General features: G+C 41.0%; 1 protein-coding gene across 1 annotated transcript in view; it reads right to left on the bottom strand.

Annotated features, from left to right (window-relative positions):
* The window catches only part of fgf10a (fibroblast growth factor 10a), a 55,260-nt gene extending 50,701 nt beyond the window's left edge, over positions 1–4,559 (bottom strand). Inside the window, exon 1 of the mRNA XM_057819195.1 lies at positions 3,429–4,559. Within this exon, the coding sequence (XP_057675178.1) occupies positions 3,429–3,840 (412 nt within the window). The 5' untranslated portion in view covers positions 3,841–4,559. The remainder of the gene's footprint in view (positions 1–3,428) is intronic.
* Between the last annotated feature and the right edge of the window lie 18,362 nt (positions 4,560–22,921).

Consider the following 22,921-nt stretch of genomic DNA (forward strand, 5'->3'; position numbering starts at 1 on the left):
CGTGTTTTTCACGAGCAACGTCACTCTTGCGCGCCGAAAGTCGTCTCTACAACAACACGGATGGCGAACGGGAGAGCCGAAAATATGTTCCAATCCGCGGTAAATTCAGTTTTAAATGAGCTAAAACACATCGACACGAGACATTGACAACGGTCTGTCTCGCGCTAGCCATGTTGAATAAACTCCGTTCTCCTCGTATGTTTACTTCCGCGCGCAAGTCCCTCGTCCTGCCCGTCGCTGATTGTTGCACTCCGCTGTCTGTTTGCCTCTTGTTAAGCTTGTTCGGACAGAATATTAATTAAGAATGAATGAAAACTAAATACTATTGAATATGTCATTATTATCATTTTAAAAATGTAAGTGACGGGTAAAAATAGATTATGACCGGATTTTTATGACACTGTCAGTCAAAATGACAGACAACGAAAAAGTCTCACGCGACCTCTGGTCCATATCTATCAAGAATTCGGGGATTTAAGCATTTATTCGTAAGAATTTTCAACGAAAAAAGCTCTGTCTGAGATTCCACTCGGTCAGCTTTGACGGCCTCGCCACCATTGCAGGTCTCCTATTTATCGGCCCCACGCCACGTCAATACATTATGAACTCTATGATTGGGTTTACAATGAACTGATGCTCTTACGGTATCAGTGACTTGTTGCACCGTAAAGCGCAATTGTGAGTGCGTGTGAGACTGCAGGCAAGAAGAGGGAGGAAAAGACGCTAATTGAAATTCCTTCAGCCATGTCTGGCAGAGCCTTGGTGTCTGAGTGGCACAGACTCACCCCTTCTCTCTCTCTCTTTCACACACATACACACATGTTCACACTGGTCCAGGCCCTAATAAAAGTGGGCTTTGCCATATGGAGGCCATGTGCAAGACTGGGTCTCTCTGTGCCCGTGTGTAACTGCAAGTGCATTTACATTCAACTCAGCAGGAGAAGCTTGCACAGCACCAGAGATTGATTGAAGCCTGCGACTTGTATGAAAGTGAAAGTGTGGGACTAATATGATCAATAATATGATGACTAAGACAACACCACCATACCAGATTTGATAGAGATCAGTTATCATCTAGTAATGTGGAGCTCACTTGTTTGTAGGGCTGTCAAACGATTAAAAATTTTAATCAAGTTAATTACAGCTTAAAAATTAATGAATCGTAATTAATCGCAATTCAAACCATCTATAAAATATGCCATATTTTTCTGTAAATTATTGTTGGAATGGAAAGATAAGACACAAGACGGATATATACATTCAACACATAAGTACTGTATTTGTTTATTATAACAATAAATCAACAAGATGGCATTAACATGAACATTCTCTTAAAGCGATCCATGGATAGAAAGACTCGTAGTTCTTAAAAGATAAATGTTAGTACAAGTTATAGAAATTTTATATTAAAACCCCTCTTAATGTAAAATTTTCAATCAAAAAATAAACTATTAGCTCGCCATTGTTGATGTCAATAATTACACCATGCTCACTCATTGTGCTGAAAACCCATAAAATCATTTGGGTCCAAGCGCCAGCTGAGGGCGCCAAACACCAAAAAACAAGTACCAAGCAGACATTACACTGCTGTCATTTTAATTTGTTTGAGTGGGGCATGTGCGTTAATTGCGTCAAATATTTTAACGTGATTAATTTTAAAAATCAATTACCGCCCGTTAACGCGATAATTTTGACAGCCCTACTTGTTTCCCTTTCCCTCCAAAACCATGCTGGTTGCACCCTCAGGGCATGGAGCAATTCTGAGGTTCACCAAGGCCAGAAAGTAATGCTTATGTGCAAACATTTTATAACTATATGAATACACATTGTTTCACAAAAGTGAGTACACCCCTCGCATTTCTGCAGATATCTAAATATATCTTTTCATGTGAAAACATTGACAAAATGACACTTTGACACAATGAAAAGTAGTCTGTGTGCAGCTTATATAATAGTTCATTTATTTTCCCCTCAAAATAACTCAAAGTATAGCCATTAATGTCTAAACCCCTAGCAACAAAACGACAGAAACGACATCCCTAAATGTCCAAATTGAGTACTGCTTGTCATTTTCCCTCCAAAATGTCATGTGACTCGTTACAGGAGTGCTGTCAGCATTGCTGCAGAGATTGAAGAGGTGGGGGGTCAGCCTGTTAGTGCTCAGACCATACATCAAATTGGTGTGCATGGCTGTCACCCCAGGAGGAAGCCTTTTGTGAAGACGTACACAAGAAAGCCCGCAAACAGTTTGCTGAAGACATGTCAACAAAGCACATGGATTACTGGAACCATGTCCTATGGTCTGATGAGACGGGCGGGCTTTCTTTCTACAATATTTCTACAATATTCTATTATTATTTCTATTTTATTTGCCTTTGTTCCTTGAAGAATCCAGAAAGGGTTATTTGATTGTGGCTTTCTGAAAAACAATAATTTTTTACATTTAGGCACTCCTGCAATCGTCACACTTTTTCTGTTACAAACTGACCCCGGCCCCTCATCAGAGAAGGACAAAATTATGTTGCCCTCACAGGAAAAAGCTTGGGGTCCTCGGCTTGAACACATATTGCCAAAGGTAGAACAACGACCTATATGCCAATATATACCAATATTTTTTATTTCTATTAGAAAAATGTTTCAGTAAAATGTTCCACAGTCTTGTGCATTTGCCACTTATTGCCACAGATAACATTGAGGCTTTGGGCCTCTTTTGATCTCGTTGTGAGTTTGTAATGTTGTGACTTCTGATTAAACAAACTCGATGCCAATCAAAACGTTTGTTCTTCTTTTCCCCCAAATTAGAATCGATAAGAGAATCAATAAAGAATCGAATCGTTAAGCAATATCGATAATGGAATCGGAATCGTAAAAATCCTATCAATTCCCATTCCTATATATGACCGTGTTTCACCCATAAAATCCCCCAAAAATCCAGCTGTGGCCATTCACAGCTGTGTCTTGACACTCGGTGATACATGCTACTTGGACTTTTTGGATCGAAAAGAGGTAAGTACGCGATAATATCTCGTTAAAATTTTAATTATGCGCTCTCGCGCTCTCACCTCCAGTTTGGGTTTCACTGCTTAAAAAACAAACAAACACTTTTTTTAATGCCCTCCTGTTCTTTTTCTTCCGGCAGGAAATAGAGATTTTAAGCTTTTGAATGATGTATCACACATGCATATAGGACAAGTTTGAAATTTGGCCAAATTTGGGGGTCTCTGTTCAAGTCACCTGAGGGTTTTCCGCCCTATGTAAACGTAGCAATCAAATCCATTTCAACTAGGATGGCTGGCATTGCGGCGCTGGACGTCCAATCCAATTTGACTGGACCGGGCAATGTGATTGGACGTCTGGCTCCATCAATGAGTTCATATTAATATAATTCTGAGACTACTTATATGATAGTTGAGTGATAAATGACTTACTGTAAGGATCGTCCTCACTTTTGGTGCCATTGACTTTCCCTTTCTTGTCAATGCGTAGGAAAAACTTCTGGTATGAGAACAGTTTCCTTTGGCGCACATCTCCTTGCAGGTGGTTGTAGCTACTACGCACGTGGCGCCCCACCACGGCGGCTGAAGACGGAGATGACAGGTTGGTCGCCCGTGGCAACCTGGCGGAGGAAGCTCTGAGAGGCGACGTTGATGTGACGAAGGGTGGACTCCCTGCTCCATGTTGGCTTTGGTTCAAACTCAGCGATGACGATGAAGAAGGTCCGAGAAGAAGTAGCAGGAGAAGGAAGGTAAGGGATAAGAGGTGCGGCGGGGTTGCGTGACGGCAGGGGTGGGAGGAGAACCAGGCGGCCGGTGCACCTTGTGTCACTGTCCATCTACACATGGTAGTGGAGCTGGAGGAGCTGTGGAGGTGCTCAGGGGCTGGGGCATGCTGAGCTGGGGGCAGGGAGAGGGTACAAGCGTGGGAGTAGCCCCCCTCCCGTGCTTACAAATCTCCTCGTACGGGGGGCACCCGCAACCTCTGTGTTGAAATCTCACAAATCTAAGATGTGACAGGACCAGAATGTTGGACTTGCTTCCCTGTTTATTCCTCAGGAGTTCTTCAGGAATGTCTGCACATCCATAAGTCAAATCATGCACAGCCCGATCAACTCAGGGGGGTGGGGGGCTTCTCAGTCCTCCCCTGCAATACTTTATGACTCTACCAATACCCCCCACCCCCCACATGCGCTCCAATAATACACAAAAAGTTTACTCGTACAGTGGTCCTCACACGTGCTCCACTCTCCTCTAGTCCAAGATGATGGCTAAGATGTAGTGAAATGATGCTGTACTTCTTCTACTTCAACTCTGATCTGATTAAAGCCCTGCTAAAATAGTTCTTGGTAAATGTCCGCTGAAATCCAGTTGAAAGGAGAACAGGGAAAAAATGAAAGAATCCAAATTTCTTCTCAAAGTGACTTGAGCGCCTCTCTCGCACTCCTCCGAGTGTGAGTGCTTTGAGCGTCCGTTGCCTCTTCTGTAGCTCTCCCTCTCTTTTTTTTTTGGACTCCTCCTCCTCTCTGGGTCTCTCTCTCTCCTCTACCCGCCTCTATCAGCTGTGCGGACTTGAGCCTTGTCTCTGCTTTCACCTTATTTATCTGCTACGCTCCCCCCTAACATGTCATCCCTTAATGTGATTGGATGTCTGTGGAGACCACAAAGCTTCGGAGAACTGTTATGCACTTGTGTGTCTGGTCCGGTGGTGGTGGTGGGGTGGGGGTAGGTCTGGCACACCCCTTTTTCTCTTTCCCGTCCCCTCGTTTTCTTTCTCCTCCCCTTGCCAGGCCAAAACCAGAGCTGGGTAGTAACGCAAGTAAAGATCAGAGCTGGGCATAAATGGAGTTAGTGGCAAAATTTGCCTGATGACACTTGAAGTGCCTGTGACAGCATAAAAAAAATCTTAAATAGCTTTATTATGTGAATTACAATCAAATTTTGAGAAGATTCGACTAAATACAACAATTTGGCAAAGCGCAGGTGAGGAGAAATTAGTCTTTTAATTTGTCGTTTAGCCCCGCCTGTCATTGTAGTGCTCTAGCGTCCCCAGCTGGATGAAGACGTCGGCAGGGTCACGAGTTCATCTGATATAGAATTCAGCCCATTGAGGGGGAAGATTCAGAATGAGGGAAATGCCACAGAGAGAGCAAATTATTTTTATCCAATTGCAAAATAAATGGTATGGTCATGACAAATAACACTTGTGCTAAATCGAGTATGAAATAATAAAAATGCATGTATTCAGTACGACAGGGCAAAACTACTGCATATTGGTCAAAATTGCTAACTTCTTCCTCTCCCGAATGATATTTTATGCCACCGTAGTTAGTCCGGCTTTTGTCATTTGCCCGCCCTGGCTTCGGAGCCGGATGAAGAAGCATAAACAAAACAGGAGGCGTGGCAGCTAGCCAACATGCTAACCCGAACTGAGCAGCTTTACCAAGTCTTATTCTCGCCTTTCAAAAACGAAATATCACACAAAACTTTCTCAACTCATGTCACATATGACAGCGGCGTTGATTGCCTTCACTGATCAGCCAGCCCCCGGCGGCAAGCAAGTTACAGCCCGTTGTTCAGCTGCAGCTCCGGCAGGCAGGCGGAGAGGGGACATAGGGGAATGAATGCCGAAAATAGCGCATTCTCGGTAGATAGTACTGGTGCAGGATAATTATTGGTCCGATAATTATCGGTCCGATAATAGGAATTATGACGTCATTCCAATAAATCCAATAACATAATTAATAGGACCGATAATACTGTATGAACTGTGCTCACTGGCTGGGAAATGAGTTGACCATTTGCGGGGCATTGCTGCCACCTGCCGGTCAGAATAATTCGCTGCATCTATAATTTGCCCCACAAACTCATTCACTTTACACAGTGCTGTGTCTAGCGTTAGCATTGACAATCGTGAATGCTTTCTGTTACTTATGTTTCCGCCTCGGAAATATATGTCTGTAAGTATTTATGTTTACTATAACATATGGATGTGCAATATATGTTTACTTCGGTGGTGAAGGGTCATATGTACAGAACTTCATAAGTTGTTGTGTTATAGAAGCCAGGCTAGTAGCTCAAGCTAGTGTGCTATGCTATACATACATATAATAGTTGTCGTGTAATGTTAGTCCTGTCAGCATGCTTGGTAGGATTTTATACTATGCAGAGAATACACCTCATACTTTATTGAATATGGGTTCACTCACTGCCGTTTATATTGATTATTATAAGGCAAGCCATTAATCCTTTTTGTTATACCATATTTTTGTTATGAGGAATGAGTGATAAACCTTACTATAAAATGTTTACAGTGTTAGTTATAAGTTAGTAAGTTATTGAGAGGCCTTTTGGTTATTGATAGGCTTGCTGTCCTAACTTGTCTCCCAGGTTAAGAAAGTTGTTTCATGGACCAAGACCACAACAGTCTCCTGTAGCACCAAATATTTTTATCTGATGACAAAGCACAATACCTAAGAAAATTCTGGTCAGATCAAAGACAAAGCTATGTTGAATCCACCATTATTATTTTTTTTAAACCTCCAGGTGTTCAAAAACTCGGGTGAATATACATTTTAAAAATTATTATATTTATTATCAGTTATCGGTATCGGCTTTGAGGAGCAGGAAGTTATCGATATCGGTTTCAAAAAATGGATATCGTGCACCTCTGGTAGATAGGGAGCATTGTCACCCACAAAATGCAAGTCACCTGCTTATTAAAACGTGTGCCATGATCCCAGTATTTGACATAATATGAAACGCGTAGCTTACTCACCTCACAATGGTCCCACAGTTGTCGGACTTGTTTTGGCCATTCTCCGCAGTGAACGGGAACTTTTTGATACCCAAAAAGGCTCACACACCTCTCCCTGGTGCAGCAACAAAAGCCTGCATTAAAAGAGCAAAAATTGTTTTTTTTTTTTTAGACAGCAGTGGCTTCCTCTGTGGAGTCCTCCCATGAACACCATTCTTGGCCATAGTTTTACATACACAGAGATACAGTGCCCTCCATAATTATTGGCACCGCTGAAAAAGATGTGTTTTTTAGCTTCTAATATTTTTTTTTTTAATTCAAATAATATGGGACCTTAATGGAAAAAAAAGAGAAAAATCCAACCTTCAATACAAGTGCATTCATTCAGTGGGGAAAAAATCCCACATAAAGAAAAAAATGTGTGTCACAATTATTAGCACCCCTGGTGTTAATACTTTGTACAACCCCATTTTGCCAACAAAACAAGGTCTGGGGACTGAGATGGCCATGGGAGGAGCTTGATTTTGTGTCTGGTGAACCATTTCTGTGTAGATTTGGCCATATGTTTAGGGTCTTGCTGAAAGACCCAGTGACGACCCATCTTCAGCTTTCGGGCAGAGGGCAACAGATTTTGATTTCAAATGTCCTGGTATTTCAAAGCATTCATGATGCCATAACAAGGTTCCCAGGGCCTTTGGAAGCGAAACAGCCCCACAGCATCAATGACCCACCCCAATACTTCATAGTGGGTATGAGGTGCTTTTCAGCATGCGCATCTTTCGTGGCACGCCAGACCCACTTAGAGTGATTGTTGCCAAAAAGCTCAATCTTGGTCTCACACAAAAATACACACGGTCCCAGGCTTCAACTGGGACCGTGTGTATTTTTGGTCAGATGTTGTTAGGGTGCATGGCATCATGAATGCTTTGAAATACTAGGACATTTTAAATCAAAATCTGTTGCCCTCTGCCCGAAAGCTAAAGATGGGTCGTCACTGGGTCTTTCAGCAAGACAATGACCCTAAACATATGGCCAAATCTACACAGAAATGGTTCACCAGACACAAAATCAAGCTCCTCCCATGGCCATCTCAGTCCCCAGACCTTGTTTTGTTGGCAAAAGGGGGTTGTACAAAGTACAAACACCAGGGGTGCTAATAATTGTGACACATATTACTTGATGTCAAATAATTTTTTCTTTATGTGGGATTTTTTCCCCACTGAATGAATGCACTTGTATTGAAGGTTGGATTTCTTTTTCTTTTTTTCCATTAAGGTCCCATATTATTTGAATTAAAAAAAATATGTATATATTAGAAGCTAAAAAACTTTGAAAATAATCTTTTTCAGGGGTGCCAATAATTATGGAGGGCACTGTATTGGACTGTGCCAGTGATTTCTGTAAGTCTTTAGCAGACACTCTTGGTTCTTTATTGTTCTTTATTACCTCTCTGAGTATTCTGCGCTTAACTCTTGGCATCATCTTTGGTGGACTGCTAGTCCTTGGGAGTGAAGCAACAGTGCCAAACTCTCTCCATTTGTAGAAAACTCCTCTGGCTGTTGATTGATGAACATCTAGTTTTTTTTGTTTTATTTTAGACAGCAGTAGCTTTCTCCGTGGAGTCCTACCATGAACACCATTCTTGGCCATAGTTTTACTATCTTCATTAAAATATGAAAACCTATAAATGTTTGGGTGGTTTTAGTTAAAGCAGACACAGTTTTTTTCATTTGTGTGATTTTGACAAAGATCAGATGCCATTTGATTGTGATTTAATGCAGAAATGTGAGAAATTTCAAAAGGTTCAGGTACTTTTTCATACCACTGTATTGATTAAACTTCCACCCATGACACCGTTTCCCCATCTTTCACCGAGAGAGACTGAACTCTGTCTCAGATACAATCTTGTGATTTCTCTACCTGGATCATGAGGAGCTTTAAATGTCGAGATAAACATCTGCCTGAGGCGCTGCATGAAGGAGGTTTTAACTTTGAGTTGCAGCGTTTCACCGTTCAAGAATCCAGGTGTTCTGTCTGGCTTCAGCTTTGTTTAATTTCCTATTCACATTGTCAGACAATATCGCTTTCTTGTCATCTTTGCAAAGCCCCCCATCCTAACTTCGCTCTTTTTTTTTTTTTTACCGGATTGTAATGCAGCTGATTGAAGATAAATAGGGTAGAGTTACTGTGCTCTGCTGTCTTTTCTCCTTTATTGTGTCTTCTATTCTTAATCTATCTACATTACTCCCTCTGCTGTTTTTAATATTTGTTATTGTGTTGTGTATTGGGTAAATCTGCACTGCATCACGCTGACAGCCATTTTAATTTGTTTAGCTACATGAGAGAATCGAAATATTAGAAACAGCTCTTGGTATGATGCGGTGCAATGTTACACCACCACAAACTACAACCATGATAATAAACACATGTTAAGTCAATGTCCGTGCCAATCAAAAATTGACATTATTATCATCGTAAGAGGAGATTATTTTGATACAGGCCATTTTATCGTGCAGGTGTAACAAAACAACTGGCATTTTGTGTTGGCGTCCTCCCTATGCTATATTACTGTCATTTCTATTTTCAAATTGTAAATGTGAAAACTATTCACACTACTATTAATGCAAACACTCCCAATTCATTTGTGAAAAGAATTTTTTTCTTATTTTGCCACTTAATTCACACAGAGACCGTCAATTTACAATGTCTTTGATTTCTTATTTAATTTGCATATTTGTTTTTCGGAACAAAAAAAACACGTAATAAATGCGTGCAAGCTAAATTAAGAAAATATCCCATTGTTTAGACGTTTTTTTATGTACCGTATTGTTCGGACGATAAGTTGCACCTGAGTATAAGTCGCACCAGCCAAAATATCCACAATGAAGATTTAACAAAAACAAACAAAAAAGTTGCACCTACAGTAAGTATAAGTCGCATTTTTGGGGGGCAATTTTTAAAAATTGATCAGGAACCAAGAACAAACATTGTAAGTTAATGTAATAATAGTTAAATGGAGAACAACATTTTAAACACAACAGCTTTAAGTCAGCCGAACCGCCGGACCCGCGCTGGCGCATCTCCAACGGCCTGGGTCGGCAAGACCCTGACAATCCAGCCAGAAGGCCAAACTCCGCGCGTTCACCTTAGTCTTAACCCTTTGTACTGACTCCATTTTGAGAGGTTTAAAGAAGGCTCACCAAAAACAAGTTTACAATTTATTCAGGTCGACAGCAATCAAAATGGCAAGGCGAAACAGAAACACTCAGGCGGGGAGGCAAGGTCACCCTATCACACGTCAACAAAAGGTTCCCGAGAAAAATGACAACGCTTAAGGCCTAGTTATACTTCCGCGTCAGACCTGCGCCGTCAAGGAAGACCCGATTTACGACCCTGCGCCGTAGCCTGACGCGCTCCTCTCGAATTTTCTAACCTTCGCGTCGCGTAGACGCGTATGATGTGGCGAAAACGGACTGTGATTGGTCCGCTCAGACGGTTGTTTCTGGTTCAGCGGGAAATCACCGCCATTGTAAAAGAGAATCAAACATTATTTTTTTACACACAAAAATGGACCAAGCCGACGGGAGTATCATCGAAGAGCAAGTCTCGTCAAGACATTAGTATGATTGTCAAATGGCAAGGTCGGCGATTGAAGAAAAAAAAAAAACACCGTGACGTGTGTGTTCGGAATCGAGTGGTCACATGAAGCGGTGACCCAGTCGGCCAAAAACTGCCAACTTTTTATCACTTTATGTCGTATTTTTGGTTGGTGCACTTCATCATTTATTGTGTACATGCCAGCATGAAGCTAGCCGCCACGGCTAGCTCTCTCCACCCGAGTCTAGAACTCTCTGCGCGGCATCAAAAGTCGGCCAGACTGCCTCGAAACTGTCTTCTGCGTCGCTTGCCCCTCAACATTTGTATGTTCAACATTTATTCAATGTTGATGAGCAGAAGATTTACATTCAAGAGTTCCATCTTGCATTGTTTATTTTTTCTCCGCTAAACTAGACTAGCGGAAGTCAACAAGCATGCCCCAGAACCGTACAAACATAACGCCACACCCCTCTTGTGGCTTGGCGGTGAATTACAGAGCAACGCGTTCCCTCACCGCAGAACTATCGAATGTCAAATGACGCCATAGTCGCTGCGCCGTCACCGCAACGCGGGAGTATAACTCAGGCTTTAGTCAAACATTCAGTATTTTGAAGGCTCTCACTGGGCGGGCCGTGGGCAGAAGAAGGGTGTGTTTGGGATTATTGCCTGTTTGTGGATTGGACAGGAGGATTGGGGAGTTACTGATGTCTGGGCAACGAGGGTTGTGGATTTTGCCACCTCAGCGTCAAAGGAGCTCTCGGAGTCTTATCAGTCGTGTTATCCATTTGATATCGGGCCTTCTCCGGTGTTCCTTGTGTTGGGACAAGTCGTCCTGCCATTTGTTCTGGACTGTCTGGGAGAACATTGCGAGAGTTGGTGGGGCAGACGTGGGCTTGTCAGCGTCAATCTTGCTCAGTTAGTTGCATGAAGCACACGTTGGGCTTCCGTGATAAGAAGGTGTCATGTATCTCTTATGCCCCATATTCTGCTTGTTTTCCTTAAACTATGGTATAAGTGCTATTTTATTTTATACTGGGTGTGTTAGAGTAATACAAACAGTCAAACAGTAAATACAAGAAACGATACTATTCCCTGATTGATTATATTAAGTGTGTCTCCTTCACTATTAAGTTAGTATGTAGTTACAATGAAAAATGCCTAAATGATTTAAGTAAGACCTAATAAACTACCTGAACAAGTTGAGCAATAGCGTACCGCGCGTAACACATCACCTATGCTCATTAATATTTATGAAATTAGCAATTGTTGCTGGGGGTCAAACTCGCATTTGTCCCTCATGCTAGATACATGCAAATAGTGTACGAACGAGTTGTTTACTGAGCTAAACCATTCCAATTCTATCTGAAAAGGATGTTCCTGGTGCCAAAATCACTGGTAAACATGTGGAAGAACATACAAATGTTCAGTTAAAGAGATGGCTTGAGTGTCGAGGGCTGAAAAAGCCGGGGAAAAGAGTAGCCCTGATCCAGAGGTAGCTTTTTAATCAACACCTTTTTCTTGTGTGCATTGCCTTACGCCACTGAAAATGACATTCTCCTGTTTCAATAAGCTATCCTATACCACCATATGCCCTGTCTTTCTTTTATATTATATCCTCTGGTTGTCTTACGTCTCTTACCGTTCTTGGGGGTAATTTATATTGCTATTTTTGAGTACCGATCGCAAATGCTACTCAGTGACAGCCAACGACCACTTTTAATTTTTCATTAATAACAAATCTTAATTCTATTAATTTATTTTACAATACCATGAAATAGATAGTGCTTTTTTGTAGGTACCGTCTGTTTGCATTATTCTAACACACTTAATATAATCAATCAATTTTTCTCGTATTTCCCGATCAACTGTTTGTATTGCTCTAACACACCCAATATAAAATAAATAGCACTTATACCGTAGTATAAGGAAAACAAGCAGAATATAGGGCATAAGAGATACATGACGCCTTCTTATCACGGAAGCCCAACGTGTGTGTCATGCAACTGACTGAGCAAGATTGACGCTGACAAGCCCACGTCTGCCCCACCAACTCTCGCAATGTTCTCCTAGACAGTCCAGAACAAATGGCTGGACGCCTTGTCCCAACATAAGGAACACCGGAGAACGCCCGATATCCAACTGATAACACAACTGATAAGACTCCAAGAGCCCCTTTGACGCTGAGGTGGGAAAATCTACAACCCTCGTTGCACTGACAACAGTAACTCCCGAATCCTCCTGTCCAATCCACAAACAGACAATAATCCTAAACAACGCCCAAACATACCTTTCTTCTGCCCACAGCCTGCCCCACAAGAGCCTTCAAAAAGACTGAATGTTTAACTAATTGTTGTCATCTTCATTTCTACTTACTTCTTCAGGGCAGGCTGTGGCAGGCAATGGATCAGTCCCAACAAAATGTTTACTGCATATGAAGGTGAATGGCTTCACCTTGCTGGCGTTAAACTGGTCTTTTGGATGTCCGCACAAATTGATCCATTGTTCACATTTTCCCTCTGTTTTTGGCTTCGGGAAACGTATGAGGAAAATATCCTTCATATGCCGTAATGTCCAGAGTCGTTTCTACAAGTTCCATAGCAGCAGTGTTTAATCGGCACGTTCTTTTTTGAAAGATTACCGGCAGAAAACATGCAGTACTAGCATAGGTTGTCTGCGAGCGCACTTCTATGTTGGCCCCTTTGCGGTTCACAGCGGTGACGTCACGCAGCCTTGCGGTCTAAAAATAGCATTCGTGCGGTAAGGTAAGCTATTACTATTCAAACCATTAACATGCAAATTAGTCTTTAACACCCCAAACAAGATGGAGAATTATTTGACTAGATTTAAAAACAATCTTAATGGAACCTTATAAAACTGCAGTGTGGTTTAAAATGTATGCACTGTGCATCTGTTAAATATCTACAAGATCTACAACAATGACCACTTATACATCAATGGCGGGTGATAAGCTTCAGCACCACGGACAGCACTTTCTGACACACTTCTTTAACATACCACATATAGTATAATGAACACATTCCACACGCAAAAACACTGAAAATCGTTGTACTTGTTTTATCATTTAGCAATCAGTGATACACTCAGCGGCTGTGGCCGTGTATTTGTGTGCGAGCATCCTAACGCGATTCAGATGTTGACTGTCGTTCGTCCGTGAGGGGGAGAAATGTTTTGTCACAGCAGAAAACAATTTGTTGGATGCAGCCAAGCAGTACGCATTCTCCTTCCCTTATTTTTTTTCACTCCTATCTTCTAAACTACTTGGGAAGGCTGTAGCGTTTTCCCTCTTCGGAAAAGATTTTCAGACAAATGTCTGCATTTTGGGGGTTGTACGAAAGTTGGTTTGCATTATTTGAAAAGGCCTTTTGCAAAAATTGGTACATTATCTAGTAGGGTTGTGACAAAATATCGAAATGGTGATATATCGTGATACTTTGTATCCCAAAAGGTTATCGATATGCTCCTGCCAAGAATCTAGATATCATATTAAAAAAGGTGTCTGTTTGAAAAAATAAATAAATAAAAGGAACCAACAAGTTGTTATCAAAATATTCCACCATAATACAACCCCTAGCAAAAAAGTATGCAATCATCAGTCTCGGACGAGCACTCACTCAGACATTTTAATATGTAAATAATGAATTCGTTCAAAAGTGCAACTCTTTAGCATTCAGAAACACTAAAAGAAATGAATAGAAAACTTTGTGGTGATCAGAAAATGTTAATTTTATAGAGCAAGTGCAGGGAAATATATATGGAATCTCTCCATTCTGAGGAAAAAAATATGGAATCATGAGAAACAAACAAAGAAATAACAATCAAAACACATCTCTAGTATTTAGTAGCACCACCTCTGGCTTTTATGACAGCTTACAGTCTCTGAGGCATAGACTTGATGAGTATTCTTCATCAATTTGGTGCCAACTCTCTTTGATTGTAGTTGCCAGATCATCCTTGCAGGGCCACCATTTTTTTCAATTTCCACCACAGGTTTTCAATAGGGTTGAGAGCTGGGCTATTTGCAAGCCATGACATTGACTGGATGAGTCTTTCTCCAAGGAATGCTTTAACAGTTTTAGCTCTGTGGCGTTGCATTGTCATCTTGGAAAATGTAAACTTGTGCATTTATTGATGATTTAACCACAGCCATCTCCCCAGTGCCTTTGCCTGGCATGCAGCCCCATATCATCAAGGACTAAGGGAATTTTCTATGTCTTCATCAGGCAGTTATCTTTGTAAATCTCACTGGAACGGCACCAAACAAAAGTTTCAGCATCATCACCTTGTCAAGAGTCAAGAATCTGCATTGGACAAGGTGATGATGCTGGAACTTTTGTTTGGTGCTGTTCCAGTGAGACCTTAAATGGCCCAAAATTACCTAATTGCCTGGCATTGACTGCCACTGACAGCCATAGACGTTCAATGGGTAAACCTCAACCATGAGAGACAGAATGACGAGAAAAAAAAAAACTGAAAATCACATTGTTTGATTTTTAAAGAATTTATTTGCAAATCATGGTGGAAGTATTTGGTCAATACCAAAAGTTCATCTCAATACTTTGTTATGTACCCTTCGTTGGCAATAACGGAGGCCAAACATTTTCTGTAACTCTTCACAAGCTTTTCACACACTGTTGCTGGTATTTTGGCCCGTTCCTCCATGCAGATCTCCTCTAGAGCAGTGACGTTTTGGGTCTGTCGCTGGGCAACACGGACTTTCAACTTCCTCCAAAGATTTTCTATGGAGTTGAGATCTGGAGACTGGCTAAGCCACTCCAGCACCTTGAAATGCTTCTTACGAAGCCACTCCTTTGTTGCCCTGGCTGTGTGTTTGAGATCATTGTCATGCTGAAAGACCCAGCCACGTCTCATCTTCATTGCCCTTGCTGATGGAAGATTTTCACTCACAATCTCTTGATACATTCTTTCCTTTACACAGATCAGTTGTCCTGGTCCCTTTGCAGAAAAACAGCCCCAAAGCATGATGTTTCCACCCCCATGCTTCACAGTGGGTATGGTGTTCTTCGGATGCAAATCAGTATTCTTTTTCCTCCAAACACGAGAACCTGTGTTTCTACCAAAAAGTTCTATTTTGGTTTCATCTGATCATAACACATTCTCCCAGTCCTCTTCTGGATCATCCAAATGCTCTCTAGCAAACCACAGACGGGCCTGGACGTGTACTTTCTTCAGCAGGGGGGCACGTCTGGCAGTGCAGGATTTGAGTTCCTGGCGGCGCATTGTGTTACTGATAGAAGCCTTTGTTACTGTGGTCCCAGCTCTCTGTAGGTCATTCAACAGGTCCCCCCGTGTGGTTCTGGGATTTTTGCTCACCATTCTTGTTCTCATTTTGACGCCACGGGGTGAGATCTTGCATGGAGCCCCATATCGAGGGAGATTATCAGTGGTCTTGTATGTCTTCCATTTTCCAATAATTGCTCCCACAGTTGATTTTATTTACACCAAGCGTTTTACCTATTGCAGATTCAGTCTTGTCAGCCTGGTGCAGGTCTACAATTTTGTCTCCTTCGACAGCTCTTTGGTCTTGGCCATAGTGGAGTTTGGAGTGTGACTGACTACGGTTGTGGACAGGTGTCTTTTATACCGATAATGAGTTAAAACAGGTGCCATTATTACAGGTAACGAGTGGAGCCTCGTTAGACGTCGTTAGAAGAAGTTAGACCTCTTTGACAGCCAGAAATCTTGCTTGGTAGTAGGTGACCAAACACTTATTCCCACTCTAATTTGGAAATAAATTCTTTAAAAATCGAACAATGTGATTTTCTTTTTTTCACATTCTGTCTCTCATGGTTGAGGTTTACCCATGTTGGCAATTACAGGCCTCTCTAATCTTTTCAAGCAGGAGAACTTGATGGTTGACTAAATACTTATTTGCCCCACTGAATATACTGTATATCCAGTGCTTGGTAATGTTTCAGATGCCATTTTTTTGCCTCACAGTACCAACAGTGTGTAGTATCAAAGGAAAGCAATTGCTGTCATGACTTGTTCGGACACTGCTTTAACTCATTGGCCGCTATTGACGGAAAGAGATGTCCAATCCATTTGAATGAAGGGAGGGAGCCAACCTTCCACTTAATTTGGCATCTACTAGAGATAAACTGAGTTATTTTTCACATCATTGGCTAACATTGACAGCACTAAGCGTCCAATTCATTTGAATTTTTTGCGCAATGTTTGTGAGCCGCATGGGTCATTGGGCATTAATTGGTGCTGGCGTATGAGAATGGATGTTTTTTTTGGAGGGAAATGTCAAAAGGAGAGACGTCTGTTTTACAGATGCAAGGTTGTATGTTTAAAATAAATGATCAAAATATGGCACTACTTTCCTTTTAAATGTATAATTAGCCCTTATGACTTCATATTGGGTCATAAGTTTCATTCAGGTGGCCCTAAGATATAAACTATCTGTCCTCAGTGTCAATTTTTAGAGGACAGTTGCGGCTGAAGAAGAACAGCTGCCCCGTACCAGACTGTTCTGCGTTGTCTCTATTAGAAATGACACTGTAGCCCTCTGACCTTCATAGGTGCGTTTGTTCTGATGGATCACAGGGAGTCAAGGGGATGAAAGACAGGTTGGGATACAATTATCTGGATCGCTACGCAAAGCCAAACATTCTCAACCCCGATGCAAATCTACATATGCCATATGCATGTTGTTCCATTGTTGAACTTTCAAACAGGTTGTGCTTTGTCATTACCTCATTGGTTGCTATTGGACGTCTGCTAGTTACAAACTCATTGAAATTAACAGAAGGATGAAAGCGGCTGCATGATTGGACGTCTATTGGTATTATTGGCAGTGAATGACTTAAAGGGGAGAGGGCATAGGCGGAGTTTGACTTTTGGGGCAGGGGGGGCACAACATGTTGATGACCCCAAAACGCAGTGTCAGCAATAAAATGAACTTACAAGAATATTTAAAATAATAAGTTGACAATGAGCGTTTTTTTGTTTCTCATCATTCATGAGGGAAAATTCTAAATCAGGTTGCTTCGGCAATACTCTTCGCCAAGATCGTCATCCATTGAATTTGGTACGCCGCCGGTGTGGTGCCAATGTAGTTACCCCAGTCAAAAATTGTATCCCCTGGGCGAAGCCATACGGAGGTAGATTTGTGTCATTATTATTCAATCAAAAAAAGTTGCTTGTTTGAAAAAAAAAATGCATATGAAGGCAATTTTTCTTTGATTAATTTATATTTACGTATATATTTGGATTGAAGTCAAGTTTGTTTTTTTTTGATTGAAGCAACTTTTTGATTGATTTGATGTTTATTGGTGTTTGGGCCACATTATTTTGGCTAGGACATTTTTCTCTTTATTATTCAATCAAAAACTAAGTTGCTTCAAAAAAAAATATAGATTTTCAAAAAGAAAAATCACTTCAATCAAAAAAAGAAAAATTTTGTTCATAGAAAAAAGTTTTTGAATGCGAAAAATATTTGAGATTGAAAAATTTGCATTTGAACACATAATTTTTCATAGAAAAAATTTTCTTTGAAGCAATCCTTTATGTGTTTGGGCCATGTTATGATTAGGACATTTGTGTCTAAATCATTCAATTCCCCAAAAAGTTGCTTCAATCAAAAAATAAAATATTTTCAATCAAAGAAAAAAAATCATTTAAAATAATATTTCTTCTCTAATACACACACACACACACACATATATATATAATATATATATTTACTCTATATATATACTCTATATATATATATTCTATATATACTCTCTCGCTCTCTCTCTCTATACATATATATATTAGGGCTGTCAAACAAAATTTTTAATCGAGTTAATTACAGCAAATAACTGAATTAATCGTAATTAATCGCAATTCAAACCATCTATAAAATATGCCATATTTTTCTGTAAATTATTGTTGGAATGGAAAGATAAGACACAAGATGGATATATACATTCAACATACGGTACATAAGTACGGTATTTGTTTATTATAACAATAAATCAACAAGATGGCAATAACATTATTAACATTCTGTTAAAGTGATCCATGGATAGAAAGACTTGTAGTTCTTAAAAGATAAATGTTAGTACAAGTTATAGAAATTTTATATTAAAACCCCTCTTAATGTTTTCATTTTAATAAAATTTGTAAAATTTTCAATCAAAAAATAAACTAGTAGCCCGTCATTGTTGATGTCAATAATTACACAATGCTCATGGGTGCTGAAGCACATAAATCAGTCGCACCCAAGCGCCAGAAGAGGGCGACAAAACTCCAAAAAACACAGGTAACATGTGGACATTGCACTATACTGTCATTTTAATTTGCTTGAGCGGGGCATGTGCGTTAATTGCGTCAAATGTTTTAACGTGATTAATTTTAAAAAATAATTACCGCCCGTTAACGCGATCGTTTTGGCAGCCCTAATATATATATATACACACACACACAATTATATGCAAAGCAAATGACTGTCAAAGGTGCTCGAAAAATAATTTCGACCCATTATAAAAATGTTTTTTTGTTCATTTCATTCCTTTTTGTTGCAGTTTTATTGCTTTACAACTTATATATATATATATATATAGTAAAGTCAATTACATGCAATGACACTTTTCGGCCACCAGGGGGGGGCTGACCCCCCTGCCCCCCCCCTTAAAATCCGCTTATGGGAGGGGGTATTTCAGGGATAAGCAAATTCACTTTTATTACTATTTTGTTTTATTGTGCAATAATCTAAGTGTAAGATATTTGTTCCATGTTTAATACATTTTTCTGCTTTATAAAAGATTTATGTGTGAATTTGGGGGGGCTGAAACTGATTAGGGCAATTACATGGAAAACGTGTCTCTACTTACAGAATTTTCACACGAGATGACGTCCAGAACTAATTTCGTACATAGAGCTACCGCTGTATTTCATACAAGATGTAATAAAAATCTCTCTTTGCGTCATGGCTGTCTCAAATGACTGAATATGAGACCATCTCTTTAAGAAACTCATCCCGCCTCCCACCCCTCGCTCTCTCCCTACTCCTTTGCATCAAAAAATACATTTTACATAATATAAATCATTTGATTTAAAAATAAAATAAGCTGACGTGTGCAATTTTTCAATTAAATGAGATTTGATGTAAAATAAACATAAAATATATTTAAATTTTATTGAGCTATTTTGTTTTAAAAGCAGCACATTCATGCTGATTTAGCAGCAAAAGCTGTTGGATTTACCGGTTAAAAATGTGTATATATATATATATATATATATATATATATTACAGATATTAATTGTAAAATATACAGATTTTTCTGTAATGGTATTTACAATTGAACTGTATTTTTTACGGAATTTCCCTGGCAATCACAGCTGCCAGTTTTTTTCCATAAAAATTACGGGATTGTTTTTTTTACAGTGTAGAAGAAAGACTACAGTAAACATCATTTCAACAAGAACACTGGAGTCTCCATTCGTGAACTAGCCGGCATAGGTAAGTTTCAACACATAAACGTTTCAGCAGCAGAGAAGCACTCCAACATTATCCAGGGAATGACCATATAGCATGATTAAAAATTCATAAAATGAAATTTGGATGCAACCTCTGCAACCTTTTTAAACTATTATTAGCTTTGTGCTCATAAACTCACTTTGAAAAAAGCATTACCCTAGGTATTCTATGTCATAATTGCAAAACATCTTTGTTTACATGATCGAAAGGCTGGCTAACCTTCAGACGTTGCCTGACAAAGAGGTGTTTACTTCTGTTGGTCTGATTGCCACAGTCGACCTGCCTATCCATGTTTGTTTCCACTCAAAGAGTGGAACAATCCAAATGATGACTTCAGTGGTTAACAGGACCAAAAACTGACAAAAAGACCCAACATTAATGTATTTGATGAACAGAATTGCCAAAGGTGAGATCTTTGTTCTTTGAGAACTTTAATGTGTCTTTAATTAAACTTAACTGCCAAGCCCATTTGTCTAGAAGTAGTTTGAGAACCGTAATGCGCTCAAAGCCACCGGCCCAATGCGCAATGAAACAATTAGAACCACTAAGCTAAACTGCTGGTCTCTAATGATGTCTTCCTTCCAGGCATGAGCAATCAAGACTCATTTAAGGTAAAACCAGGGGGAGCCAGAGGGAACTAGTGTCGGCAGAGTCCTCAACGTTTGCCGATCTGGTGTCTGCTCAGGTTAAGCCAAGCCTGCAAGGATATTGCAGAATGAACAGAATTACATCCCCATTTAAACACTTGAACATAAAATATTTCTTGCAGATGTACTATTTTGAAAAGATTGGCCTCCAACTTTTAATGGCCTCTTTCCTGACTCTTGAAACCTCAACTGTCATGTTATCTTGTGTCAACACACGATCGGACGTCTATCATCATCTTGGGAAGGCGACAATTAAGTGGCTGGAAATTGCCAACCAGGCCTCGAGGGCCATAAAAGCCACTAAGAATGTGGGTGGGGGTGATGACCTATCAACCGTGGCTAATCCGAATGTTGTAAAAGTTGTAAGGATCCCATAGTTAAGAAGCTCATGGAATATTGTTCTATACAATATAATAGCTAAAGCAATTTTGAAGTGGAACATCGAAATCAGTAGTACAGTGGTACCTCGACATATTGAAGGGATAGTATCTTTTCTTGTATTTGCTGTTTGACTGTTTGTATTCCTCTAAAACACCAAATATAAAATAATTTCTATCATAGTTTAAGAAAAACAAGCAGGATATATTTGCTATTATGAACAGTTGCACTTGGAATGATTAGAACTTACAGCGCCAAGACAACGTGCAGATAAGGAAGCCTTCTGCGCCACTGTCCGCCCCACCAACTCCCGCAAGTACTTCTTGCGGACAGTCCAGAACAAATGGCGGGACATCTTGTCTTTTTTTTTTTTTTTTTTTCTTTTTCAAACCTGTCCTGTTCAGCTGTTTGACACAGAGAATGAAAGTCTAAGTGTCCGGATGGTCTGAACAGTTTTAATGTTTCACATTGAGAGTATGACATACTCCCATTGTGATCATTCAACATACCTTGTTTGTTATGACAAAGCAGCGAACAGGAAGGGGTAATGGGGGAACAGAAGAAAAGAAAAGAAACACAAACAACGACAAGAAATACATTGAACGCCTACAATAACTAAGAATATGTTAGTGCTATCGTCAGATAGATGTATTTCTGGTTGACACCATGTGGGGGGCCTGTTGACCAGGGAAAGAAGGGAAGGAGGGTGGGGGAGTCTATAAGCTAAGTGATTGGGAGGGGTGGAGAAACCAGTAATCGTGTGAATCCCTTGTGAGTGTAAGCCTGCCGGCAACAGACCCTACACCGCCCTATCGCCAATCCGGTCACCGGGATCCCCCACCCGAGTGCGCCCAATCACATCTAGCCGGGCGCGAGTCCCACCAAACACACGACAGCCACGCAAACGAGCGTTGTCGTCGCGCGGGCGCCAACCCAGGGCCACGGCCCCCCACTCAGCCAGCCCAGGGAGGGTGGTTTGGAGGGGGAGTCAATGCAGCCCATCCCTCCTCCCGCAACCCAGCAAAGGGTGCATCGTCACCCCCCCGGGATCCAGGGTGGTCCCCTGGGCCACCCGCGCCCCTATCCACCGGCTTTCAGGGATGGGAAGAGGGGATGCACCACCAACCCCAGGAGCATCCCCACCCGGCACACGAGCCACAGCCCTCCAACCGGCACGCCCAGGGCAGGGTCCCCCGCCGGAGCAGGCGACACCCAGCCGACACACCGGCGTCCAGCCAGCGACCCGCGACAGAACGCAGGGCGGATACCCAGGCAGAAAAGATAGGGGAAGTCGAAAGCAGGAAAGAAAAAAAGGGGAGGCCCACCTACCACCCTATTACTGTGGCTGCCAGGTCCACGGCTGGCAGTCGTTACCCAGCACTGTGATGGGATTGTGTAGGGAGGGTAGTGCAATGTATGCATTAAAATAGGAGAGCTCGGCTTGGGGCAGTGGGACCGCTGCATTGAATTTCTACCCAAACGCCCGTCCCACCGCTCTTTGCTGGAGCTCCCCCGTGGACTATGAGGTGTGTGGTGCATTAAAAAAGGTGCGGGAATGGCTAGGCCTTCCGTGAGAAGGTAACCGTGATGTCACCCCCCCAACAGGTCCCATCCATCCCACAACCTTGGTGTGTGATGCATTAAACTCAATTTTTTTTTTTTTAATATACCAAGTGAGGACTGAAAGGCCTCAGGGGCGGAACTAACGTCTGAGTTGTTACATATATTTTAATAAATGGTTTTCAAGCACTTCAAATGTAATAATTATGACAAGTTTTAAACATGTTACTGTCCCACCGAATTATTTTTAAACACGAATAAAGCAGAAAAATGCCTAGCTTTATTAAATGCTTAATTGAGTCCACTTAAGCCGCTCACAGACACACAATGAGTTTCCACAGCAACTGTTTAACAAGCTAAACGATGATTGACGCATGCGGCGCTTTGAAGTTCGCTTCTCTGGCAAGATCAATGTCTACACTGTAAAATATTATAAGTTGACTTTACTAAAAAAAAATATGCAAACTTGCTGCCTTAA

This window comes from Corythoichthys intestinalis, chromosome 17 (assembly GCF_030265065.1).
Source record: "Corythoichthys intestinalis isolate RoL2023-P3 chromosome 17, ASM3026506v1, whole genome shotgun sequence".
NCBI lineage: Eukaryota > Metazoa > Chordata > Actinopteri > Syngnathiformes > Syngnathidae > Corythoichthys > Corythoichthys intestinalis.